This window comes from Camponotus floridanus, unplaced genomic scaffold (genome assembly GCF_003227725.1).
Source record: "Camponotus floridanus strain SB8 unplaced genomic scaffold, Cflo_v7.5 scaffold164, whole genome shotgun sequence".
Lineage (NCBI taxonomy): Eukaryota > Metazoa > Arthropoda > Insecta > Hymenoptera > Formicidae > Camponotus > Camponotus floridanus.
Genome location: NW_020229286.1, coordinates 327,031 through 340,118, shown reverse-complemented (window position 1 = coordinate 340,118; position 13,088 = coordinate 327,031). Strand labels below are relative to the sequence as shown.

Below are 13,088 nucleotides of genomic sequence, written 5' to 3'. Positions count from 1 at the left end.
TGCGCGGAAATCGCTTAACTCGACCGTCATAAATCAGTATCGACCGCAAAGCATCGGTCGCGAAGAAAGAAGCCTGGCATTCCATCTGCGGGAAAAGAGAGACACAAAGAGCGGAATGTGGTCCGGCGAGGTGCGCGAGGAAACTCGTAGCCGCGGAATTTCGGCGAAACATACCGGGTGTACTCGCGACGCGCAACAGAAGGTCCATTATCATAATGACATAGATATAATGCCTTATATTAAATAATATTATTCTATTTAAATATATTTGACATAAATTCCATCAACATTTTTTTCAATATTTTTAATATAATCTCTTCGATATTTTATTAATAATATAATTTTTAATATTTCCAATCAATACAATTCTATAAATTTATTATAATTGTTTTGTAATGAAATTCAACCTCGCCTCGACATTCCATCTTTAATTCCGATCGACCAGATTAGAATCGCTTAGCGATTTCGATCCTGGAATCTCGAGAGTTCCTCCTCGAAGTTCAAAAGCACGATTCTAATGCTGAGGCTCGTTGAATAAATATGCGGACGCGAAGGAGGGCCTCGATGGATCGAACGAACTACACTGAATATATTTCACGCCTTTAGCTACGTTGCGTCGCGGCAGCCACGCGCTCTTCGGCGCCGCTTGATTTACGGTGGCCGTAAATAGCGTTTGCGAGTGGCTTTTTCCTGTGCCCGACGGCAATAACAATTTAGAACACGCCGCTTAACCGCGGGATTGCTCACGTTCTTGCTCAAGATCAATTCTCTCATATTATATTAGCCAAAAACTGTCGAACAATCATCAATAATAAGAGAAACCGCAATGCGAAAAATTTCGGAGAGATCCAAAGTTGTAAAAATTGGCGTTATATAAAACATAAAATCAGTTTTTATCAAATATTTATATGAATATAACGTACATGTGAAATTATATTAATTGTAGAAATTAATGAAATTAATTAATTAAATGTAGGATTTTACTTGAGTAGAAAAGAAATTTTCTATCTCTCTCTTTCTCTTGATTTTACTTGAGTAGAAAAGAAATTTTAAAAAAATTTCTCCTTCATTCTATCTCTCTGTTTCTCTTAATTTTAAATACAAATTTCTCTTTATTATTAAATTGCTAAAACAATTTTATTCCCACTTACTTTTTAATCTTTTTAATTTAATTCTTCGTATGTTAACTGTTTTTTTAATAGATTATTTGAAACTTTCACCAAAATTTAATTTTTCTTTAGCGAGACTCTTTGATAAGACGGTAAATTTTCTACAATGAAATTATACATCATGAAAGCACGGAATATTACGAGAATCGATTTCTTCAATAGCCTCTATTGTCAAAAAAGTACACTGGTAAATATAACTATAATGTCTTGCTTCTTGCCAGACACGAAAAAGCGATTCGGAGACGATATTATCATCGTTGCGTGCATGGTATATTAAGTCACGTTCATAATCTTCTTTAGTTTTTAATCCCTCCGCGAATCATGATTTAAATAAATACTAAAAAATAATAATTCACATATCTAAAAAAAAATAAAAATAAATCGCAATAAAATCAATCTTATTAAGAAATATCGCTATAATCTTTTCAATGTGTAAGAGAATAATAAAATTGACAAATATTTTATAATTTATCAAAAATATATGTACGAAAGATATTGATTTATTTAAATTAATTTAATAAAATTTTATTTTGTAAGAAATTAAAAAAGACTGATTATCTAACGATAAGATGAAAGACGCCGCATCAATTTGTTTAAAAGAAGCAAGATACTCGAAGTGATTATCGAGCATAACGATCATAAATCTAAATCGTAAAAACATGTCGACCGATTCGACCGGTGAATTATCGATTTGCGCTTTGCAGTCAATTATTTATTGCTTACTTGGTTATCATATTTGGTTATAAAACCAAGTGTGAAACAGGCTTTAAGACCGGTAATATTCGTTGCTGTCCATATATTGAATTAACCTTTTGCGTGTATCCACTTCTTTCGCGCATTCTTATAACTCTGTAGGAAATTACGATCGATGAAGTTTTTTGGAAATTCTCAAGTGAAAAAGCAAAAATCCTCGTTTTCGTAAATATCGTGTTGGATTTTTATTCTGAATCTTTAATCTGAATCTTTTCAAAAATGCAATTGTCGTTGAAATAAAATTATTTATTATTTGGTGTTGTTCGTAAAATTCCTCGACATGCGATATATTACACTTGTAATGTCTTATTGTTAGACAAAGGTGCCTTGTGCTGAACATCGACACGCAAGAAGAAACGTGTTTCCATGAACACGTACTACCGGTTATAAAGGAGGCCAGCTGGTACGATTATAGCATGATAAAAATTTCGTTTCGTCGTCTTTTACAAACGAGTTTCGAGTTTTTAAATTTTTTTAAATTTTTAAACAAATAAAAAAATAATCTGGTGTATTTAATTTTATTCGCTGCTTATTTTAAAGATATAAAGACTACAGATATAAAATTAAACAATTTTCTCTTATCACAATCGCATTTAAAAATAAAGAATAGACAAAAATTCAGCAAAAATCAAATAAGTAAAATGCATAAATAGTAAAATGCTTTATAAAAATTTATCTCAAATTGATTCGATCATCTCTAAAATTCAAATTCAATTAACATCCATATTTAAATGTTTTCTGATTATTCTCTTATCTTTTTCTTACAAAATCTTATAAAATCTCAGATATATTTACGATATTTAAAAATTAATAAATCTCTTGCAAAAATCTTGTGTCACCTTCTTCATATCTTTTACTAAGAATAAATATCTGTCTCTCTCAATGTTCGAAGAAATGCGATTAGACATGAAGATTTGACGACTGATCGACAAATGATTTGAGACTGAAACAAGTGAACAAAAAATCCTTTCGAGTAGCCCGATGAGTCAGACAGTGGAATAATTATTTGATATTTAAATTATTTGATATTTCGCTGATATATCAGTGAAATAATCGTTTGCGAAAAATAAAGAGCGTAAAATTTCTCAAGTAAATTCATCGTTATTGATAATGAAATTTTAACAAAAAAAAAAAATAGAACGTGCGTGTCGTTAAAAATAATTATCATACACACCTGTGCCATATATTTCTGCGTCATAAAATACACTCGCAAGCCTAACTTAATCATATCTGATAAGGCTGTCTGCGAAATGTGATATTATCACCAATATTATCGGCGCTCATGCAATAGTTAAAAAACAATAAGAATGCATAAACGATATAAATGAGAATATCATCGATAAATAAAAATTATCTTACAATGAATCTAAGATAAAATAATTTAATTATTATGAATAAAATAAATAGATAAAAATTCAGGAAAATATAAGTTTTAAAATTGATTTTTTAGAAGATTGATTTTTCTTTCAAGCAAAAAAGATAAAATATTATGCAATATTTCGGAAATTATCATTATTTATCAAGTGATTAACTTATTAGAAAAATCGATACGCAAAGATGAATATTTGTGAAAAGCTCGTAAATTGTTCCGAGAAAAACAGAAATGGAAACTAAAATGAACATTTTCCAAAATTATTTTACTTTTTAATTCTTAACAAATCATAGTGTAAATTAAAAATATTATTGATAAATTAGGATTTTTTTATAACTTTTATTTTATAAATAATAAAGATTTTGAATCTTTTCTTATCTAACTTGTGATTTTAATCTGTGATTACTAATATAAAATAATATAAATCATGTAATATGTAATATTTTCTTATAGATATTTGTCATAAAAACAAAGAAGAAAAAATATTTTGCTGCATCTAATTTTAATTCAATGTAAAAAAAAGAATGGTACTCATTATTATTAGCTTTTATAAGCATAGAGTGTAACGAATAGTTTCCTCCAGTTCTTCAAAGCTCTCGAGGAATATCTTGCATATCATTGCATTCATCATAACAGATATTTCATCAATCAAAACACGATAAGAATATATATCTATGTTAAATCATCTCCGTTTAATAATCATTGAAGAACTTCCAGCATTCATTCCTAACATACAAGTTGTAAAAATGACGTAATATATTATTTATAAGATTTGTAAAAAAATCACTTTTATTTTTATCGGCGATTTATAAAATTATGACACACGTTCTTGAATAAAAAAAACCTTATCAATTATACTCTTCCTTTTCTAAAGCTTAAATACGCATCCGTCTAATTTCAGATGCAGCAAAACGGAGCAAAATGAGGCTGAAAAAGGCGAGTATCGACAAGTTCTAGATTTTAGACTCGAGTCGCGAGTTCGACCACCGACAATCATCGCACAACTAGTCATCAATGAGGAGGATCTGACCCGCACGCGAGTACACGTGCTTCCGCACGTGTCGTCCGTCAATGGGGGGGTCAAACTCCCCCTCAAAGACGCAGTAACGTAGAGAGGTCGATGCTTTATGACATCGTTCGTCGTTTTAACACGATGATGTCACATAATGTTTCCCTCGTGACGTACAGATATGACGTCGCGATTAGATCGACGATCTGCACCAAAGACGTTTGATACGGGAAAAAAATTCGAACAGATTAAGTAAAAAGGAATGATAAAAAATGTATTAGTTGGAAAAAATGTATTTAGTTGGATACAACTTTCTTTTTCAAAAAAAATTTGAAAAAAGTATTAAGTAGCGAAAATATGAGGTACGTGTGATTTTGACAACTTACTGATTTCAAGAAAGCACCTCTGCCCTTGTACACGGCGCCGTGCGACTTGCTTCCATGCTTGTGCAGCATGTTTAATCCTCTATCGACGCTCATTCATGAACCGAGATCTTCAGGGGAATTTAAATACTCGGAGCAATTTATGACGCACTTTCACACTCACAGCTCACGTTTGTTGACGTTTACTCTCGTGAAGTCTGAACGAAAGAATTTGTTGATATAAATACTCGAAGAATCTAGTACCTCTTGTCTATTCAATCGAAACTCTAACTTCAATACTTTTCTCATCAGTTATAAATAAGATAAATACGAAAAAAGTGAAATAAATTAAATAATTGCCTCGATTCTCTGTTTTTAACTTTGCCTGATACTTAATTAATCGACAGCTTGTTTTAGCGTGATTTATAAATATCGGTGTTGACGTAAGAAAATGTGTCGAGACAAGTTTCCCACGACACGCAAGATCAACACACAGAATGATTCTTCACGAAAGGATATCTTAACATGCTGTAATTTATTGACATGAAGCGAGTGATGATAAAGCGTTCTATATAAATCGTGTTATCGATATAACCCGATATTCGATCCCCCCGTAATTTCTCGGAATGTCTATTGGACGAGGCTCAAGATCGCGGGAATCTGCTCGATTAAATTCCTAAGTTGATGTCGGCAACGTTTTATTGACATGCGGGAAAAGATCGCGCATAATCGTAGATAAGGTCGTTATCGAGTTCCGGTGTTTCGAAATCAAATATGTAACGAATGATTAATCTTGTGAGAAAAAATTCGAAGAACAAAAATAATTTATAAATTTTTGAACGAAAAAAAAACCACCTCCTTATTAAAAAGACATGAATAAAATATTTTATAGAGAATTAATTCCTTCGGAAATGAAGCGATTTTCGAACTTGAAAATTTAAAAATAATATTCGCGAAACTATCGTTATGAACAAGTTCAATATTTAGTTCCATATTTTTCGCATAGTAATAATTCGTCGCGAAACAGCTGTTTAAATACGATGACTTGTTTATGCGCGAACAAGGAATTCTCGCGATGCGAGTAGCAAACGTGCTTTATCAAGTGCTTTGAGGAAACTAGTCTATATAATTGTCACGAACGATTCTCGATCGACGTGCATTTTCGATAGATGTATCAGCGAAACTCTATTCAATTTATAATCACAATAATAGCAAATAATATATGTAATAATTATTTGAAATTAATTTTAAATTAAGCAAAATTTTCAGCGATAACCGTAATAAATTTTTAAAGAACGAGTGTCGTATAATTAGATGGAAAAAAAATAAAATGTCTGTTTTGTTTCCGCGAGGAAGTCACGTAGTCGATGGTGCCATAAACGACGACAAGTCTCGCATACATAAGGATGCGTGTGCACGCGTCGAAGATGCGTTTTCATCTCGAGAATACCTTCTTGTTTCTCCTTTTACTCGTCAATGAGGATTTTTACGCGAGGTCGCGATTTCAAACAACTGTCAATCGCGAACTTGGCACTGTTTAATTAAACGACACGATTGCACTAGCTGCAGATAATGATAATTAATAATGTAATTTAATTGTTGAATTACAAGCTGAAGATATCTTAACTATTATATTTTCTTTCAGGTGTTTCCTTCCAAGCAAATGTATTATTGTAATATTTATGTATTTATGTAATATTTTATAACTACTCGTTATTATTTTATAACTATTTCGTTATTGTGTATTAATTGTTATTTTTTATTTCGTTAAACTAAATTATTTTCAAGCTTTAAATTAATATATTGAAGTTAGTGTTCATGACTAGTGAAAAATAAATAGAGAGAAAAAAACCATGTCTGTACAATCGCAATATTTAGAGGCGAACACACTCAAAAAAATTGCTGTTCACTGCTCGGGATTCGCGAGTATACTGTCGATTTATAGGCGCGATTTCTGGATATCGTATTATCGAACCGATGATTCATACACGTCCGTTGTCAACCGAGTTGATGCGTCTACTAACGATGACGACCTTACGATGACGAGGAAGACTCGCTGTCGTTGCGACGATAATGGCGGTCGGAGATCAGCTGGTCTGTAGGAGGTGGAGGAGGAGGAGGAGGAAGAGATAATCGCGGTAGGAGGGCCAGGTGTCACTTGAGGTAAAAAGATAGTGCCGGACTCGAGGGAGAAATACCTGGCATTCTTTACTTCTTCGATTTACTTCACTAAGGTGAATAAAGAAAATTAAAAGTTACAAAATTATTAGAAGATTACAAACAGTAATATAACAGTTATATAAGTATGATAAATTTATCTAATTTTCCCTTATTTAAATTTATTTAATTATCAAGTTTAGCATTAATTATAAAATTGATTTTCCAATTTTCTTTATTCTTATTAATTACCTAAAGCTATTCGAATGACTAGATTTATTCTTTCGATGATGACGTAATCGCGACCGTACTACTATTGCAGCTAATCTTTCAATTATATTTGCATTTTGATGGACTGTAAATTTGCCTGAATCTGCCATTCTGAATGGAGGGGCTGTCGTAATAGCGGTACACGTAATAGGCAACTTCTTCTGAGAATCGTACGTGCGTGATTCACCGCATGTATAGCTAAAGTGTGGAAGAGAGGAGGAGAATAATGTTCTCGGTAAAGATATTCAGTGTGTAAATACGGGCAAATGTGCGGTTACTTCGTCGAAGAAATTTCCCGAACGCCTCTCGGATTCAGTCCGACAAAAAGCCTCCGAAAGTGGGGTATTAAAAGATATTTATATATTATATTAACGAGAGAGAGAGAGAGAGAGAGAGAGAGAGAGAATTTAAATTCATGAAAAATTATTCTAAAAAATTTTTTTTGACTCGATTTTTTCGCTAGTAATTTACGTCTTTTATATAATTTTTCATAAAAAAATTCAGATACAGTTTCTTTAATTTTGTATGCTTATTATTTTTATATTTATAATTATAATATGATTTTTATTTTCTTAATTAATTTTCCATATCTTTATTAATTCACTATTCTATTGTTATATATATTTTTTTTTGACACGCACATCGTCTTTTACAATTTCATACAAGTATATCGAGAATTCAAATGCGATTTCCGTACGATTCCTGATATGGCATTGCCATAAACACGAGCGGCGCCTCGTTAATCATGTTTTATTCCCGGATTCTTGGAATCGCAGACCGATTAACATGTTATTTCTTTGCTCATTTATGTTGTCGACGTAATCGACACAATCCATGTCGAGTCGATAGCGACACGTAATCAACGCACGCTAAATAAAGCCAAAATCAGTGCACAATCCGTGTTCGTTTCCTCTTATTAACCAAAGTTAGCGCGGTCGCGAACAGCCATTGGGGTCCATTCATTCAATCGATGATGTAAGAGAATGATCATACTACCGTATGCCGTTGAATTGGACAGACAAAAGCATCGTTAAATGAGATGCATCATCGCTGATGCAACTTCTACTTCGACCATCCTCGTGTTTAATCATAGAATCAGAAATTTCTCATAAAAATATATTTTTTTAATATTTTAAAATGTTTCTTATCTTTAAAAAATGTTGCCCATCTAAAATGTTTAAAATAAAAAAAATCTGCTAATTATTTATGACTTTTTTTAATTGACAATAAGAGATTTTCGTATTTTAAATTTGATAAAGAGAAATATATATTATTTCCGAGATATTTAAAATATAATATATTAAATGTTTTTCAAACACAAAGAATATATATATAGAATATATATATTAATATTTTATCTTTTATTTATATTACTTTTATATCAATAATTAATTCAATAAAGTAAAAAAAATATTACAATATGAAATTTAATGAGATATAAATTTTGTTATATAAATCGTATTATAATAAAATAATATAATGAAAATTAACATTAAAAATTCGTTTTATTTTTTCTTATTATTTATATAAATATTTATAAAAACTGTACTGTGTGTATGAATGTCGTGTGTATAAGAGAGAGAGAGAGAGAGAGAGAGAGAGAGAGAGAGAGAGAGAGAGAGAGAGAGAGAGAGAGAGAGAGAGAGAGAGAGAGAGAGAGAGAGAGAGAGAGAGAGAGGAGAGAGAAAGAGAGAGAAAAAGCTTATTTGCGACATCATTGACAATTCAAAAAGTTAAAACCCTGAACTTAAGAGAAGGACGACTAACAAATATGTTGATTAATGAAAGTTTTAGCTTCGCAACGTCTATTGGCAATTCAAAAGATCAAAACCCTGAACTTGAGAAGAACGATTAACAAATGTTATATTTGTCATGTCGACCATCGCGACGGATTTTAACTCACTTTCAAAAGTCAAGGATGTCATAATTCTTATTGAAACACAAAAGAAGTCGTAACTAAATCGCCGTTAATTACCCAATGTTATTTATAACGTTGCTACGAAAAAGCAATTTCGCATTTCGATCAAGATCTAACGAAGAAATTTCAGTGCCACGTAATATGTAAGCGGGCGAAAATGAAATTGAGCCTCTCAAAAATAAAATTGACTCATCTAGATGATGAATTTAAACATTCGTCACTTCCGGAAATATTGATTTATTGTTCCACTTTAAATCTCTCGCGCGTATTAATATCGATAAATAAATATTTGTGCACAATCAACGTCTCTCTTCAACTCGAAAAAATTGACAGACTGAAATATATATAAATATATATAAATATAATTTATATATATTTATAAATTTATATATTAAATATAATTTATTATAAATATGCAAGCTTTTTTATTTTTATTTATTTAAATAAATAAATAAATTCGTTACTCGTTATCACATATCGATATAATAATAGAAATAATTATAAAAATTGCGAGAAACAACTGATTAAATTAATTTTGCATATGGAGCCAAAAAATGGCATAATTATCCGCACGAGCGAAAAGAGGCGAAGATTAAAAAACTCATGAGAAAGATAGAGAGAGATATACCAGGTATACAACCTCCTCGGATCGATTAGATCGAATAGTTCGCATAGCATCTGGTACATCGAACCTCTCTGCCACTAATCCAAAGATCGCGCAAGGAGACAGGTAAACTTGCTCTATTAGGATGCCGGGCATAACTCTGGGGAATTCTCTAGAAAATATACCTGTTTTTCTTTTTTCCGATACCGCCCCAGGCATTTACCGCCCCAAGAATTTTCATTCTCAGATAATTATCTCCGATGCATCGCATCAGCTGACATGGATTCCCCCTATCCCCTTCTCTTACATCGCACTCGTGAGAACATATTTTTTTTCTTTTATAAATGAATACTGCAATACTGCTTTTTGCTACGATTATAATATAAATAATATAGGAAGAAATAAACGGCGTATGTAATAAATAACTGCAAGTAATAATTAAAATAAACGCATATAATGAAAAATCAATGGAATAAAAATGAAATGAATAAAATATAAAAGTTATATTTCAATTAAAATATCAAATAAAATATAAAAGTTATATTTCAATTAATAAATAATTAAATAATTAATAAATTTACTCTTTCTAATATATTTATATAAAATTATATGGAATTATATAAAATATAACTATATAAATGACTGCAAAATAACTGTATTGATAATTTTTAATAATGATGAATTTTTATATGATAATGATAATTTTTATATTATAATATTAAAATTAATAAATAATATTAAAATTTGTATATAATTTTTTATATAAAAATTATTAATAGTTTTGCGTTTATTTACTTGCGTTTATTATTTGCAGTTTTCGTAAAAATGCACTTGAACAAGAAGAATGAGCGAGTACATATCGACGTGTGAATTCGCTTCGGACATATTTGCGGGATCTCTTGCAGAAATATAATTTAATCGTCTATGCAGGCTTAAAAGCGCATCAGTTTCCTCGCCGTTGCACTCGTTGCTCCTGGACGTGTTGCGTCTAAATCGAGATGCACTTCAATCGATCGATCGGTCGATTCGCAACTGAACTTGAGCGCTCGACGAGCTCGATGCATCGATCGAAAATAATGATTCAATGATCATTCGCGTAACGTATGAATAACACGTCGTAATAATCTCTATTATTTCTCTGTTGTTTCCGAACACGTTATTTTAATCGATATCTCAAGTTATGCGTGTATAATGCAAGCAACACAACGTAATGATACATAACGAGTCTCATAATAACCGGTCACACGCGTAACTCTATCTCGAGGCTCGCTATGAATCACGGTTCCTTATCGGAGGGTGCTTGTGTACGTGGTTTTCTGCGAGGCGATGATAAGGCAGACCCGCGAGCATGAGAAGGGGAATAATATTTTCATTCGTGTCGCTATTTACGACTGGGATCGTGGCTCTTTCGCGGGAAAGGATGATCTGTTGCAAGGCGCGGGCGAGAGAGATCGAGTGACTCATTAGACATTTCTTATTAATTACCCCGTCACACATTGAGCAACTTAATTACTTCTTACTCTTGCATTTCCGCGCGATAATACATCGTGTATTTATCTCGAATATTTGAATTTGCAAGAATAATTTGCACCATCAGAGGTATCTCAATTAATAATCACGCATTAATTTAGAAAAAAGATATTGTTTACTTGTTATTGGCAATTTTTTAAGCTTATCATTTTTATACTAAACCAGAACAAATAAATGTAAATAAAAATAGTTTTTCTGCAAGAATAATTTGCACTATCAGAGATATCTCAATTAATAATCACGCATTAATTTGGAAAAAAAATTGTTTATTTGTTATTGATAAGTTTGTAATTTCATACTAAATCAGATGTAAATAAAAATAGTTTTTATATTAAGAATATTTTCAAACATAAATAGAACTATTCACTAGAAATATAGCTTGAATCATCACGATTTCGTGTGAAATATAATATGTTCTCTCTTTCTCGTTTACTAAAATATTTTTTCAAACGGATAATCTAGTATTCAAGTTTTTTTTTCAAACGAATAGCTATGAATAGATATCTAGCATACAGTTTACAGGTTCGTACAGGTGATCGTACGTTGTCAGGTCGGTGAGTCACACGACGCGTATATCTCCGAGATATCTTTGCATACTTGAAGAGGCAGCTCTAAGACAAGAGACGAGTGATTCATCTTGATAGGCGTCTCTTTTTTTTCTCTCCCCCTCTCTCTTTTTCTTTCCGTGTTATCTGTCATGCGAAAAATTTATCGCAATCGCGACTATGCAAATATGCTGAAAATACGCATTATGTCATAGCTGCGACGAAATCATCTGTTAATTATATATTTATCGATGACTCGCAGAAATCACAGTCAAAATCTTTATGCGTCTGTATACATTATATGAATCATAAAGATTTCTTTAAAAATATAAATATGATACGAATCTCTCATTTTGAAAATTTATTAATATCTAAAAATAGCGAGGTAATCTCGAATCAATCGGAGCATTAATTGTGCAATTAAAATGTGCAAATTGTTCCTACAATGAATCGTATAATTTGATCTTTTAATTAAATCTTTTAAATAAATTTAATTTGAAAGACTGCAAAAGATCACTGTTAAAATTAGAAATAAAAATAATCTATTATAATTATGAAAAAATCGATTTATGCTGGTCCTCAGATGCATAATAAAATCCAGAGAGATAATTCGATAACTTTAATTATCAACCAATTTTCCTCAAATTCTTTGCGATTTCTTCGTGAAAATTTTTCAGAAAGTCTGAAAACAAATCTTTTTTTAAATTCTTTGAACTCGTGCAAGATAAATCTCTTTCGCAAGAGAATCTCGTCGCGAAATCATTACATTAAAGACTGGCATCCGTTGAAAATCAAACAAACAAGCTACGTATTTTAATGCACATCTCGCGCTAAACTGTTCGGGACGATCGGAGCAGACTTGAATGAACGAGAGGATGAATGAAAGACTCGTGAATCATTCGAGCAGGAAGTTCAAGGTCGCCATTTACGATACCGAGAGAAGCGCGCGCCTATATCGTATTGTACGTTATCAAGAACACGCAATGCGTGCGGTCATTTGACATCCTTCTGCTTCGAACTCGGGAAAAAGGTCAATCACCCCGCTCGTTAGTTTGTCGAGGAAAAGGGAACGCACTTGCTAATCATACTTGCAATTAAAGAAAAAATGTACGCATTTTCCAGAAGTTATTTTACAGATTTTTAAAATGTATGCACGTATTTCAAAAATATCTTGGAAATTCTGTGTAAAAATTAATATTAGAAAAGATTTGAAAAAAATTTTGGAGATATTTTTGGAAGACGAAAATTTATTTATCACCTTTTGTTTTGGATAAGTCTACTATAGCTCTGTTAAAAAATATTTTAAAAATTATTTGTCTTAAAAGTGTTCTAAAAAGTATTCTACGTAAAAAAATACATATACATTTTGAAAATATCCTGAAATATTCTAAAAATACAT

At 31.4% G+C, this 13,088-nt stretch overlaps 1 protein-coding gene across 8 annotated transcripts in view; it reads right to left on the bottom strand.

The window, feature by feature from the left end:
• Positions 1-13,088, bottom strand: part of LOC105248518 (sterile alpha and TIR motif-containing protein 1) — a 93,894-nt gene that overhangs the window by 24,686 nt on the left and 56,120 nt on the right. Inside the window, exons 1-2 of one of the 8 annotated variants that reach the window (XM_020026653.2) lie at positions 6,529-6,675; positions 4,690-4,936 (exon numbers count right to left, since the gene is read on the bottom strand). The exons of 4 other annotated variants lie outside the window; for them this stretch is intronic. In XM_020026653.2, coding sequence (XP_019882212.1) covers positions 4,690-4,782 — 93 coding nt within the window. In that variant the 5' untranslated portion in view covers positions 4,783-4,936; positions 6,529-6,675. Of the gene's footprint in view, positions 1-4,689; positions 4,973-6,528; positions 6,676-13,088 lie in introns of those variants that run through there. 3 more of the 8 variants (XM_011253346.3, XR_002192424.2, XM_020026652.2) reach the window with 3 other exon arrangements.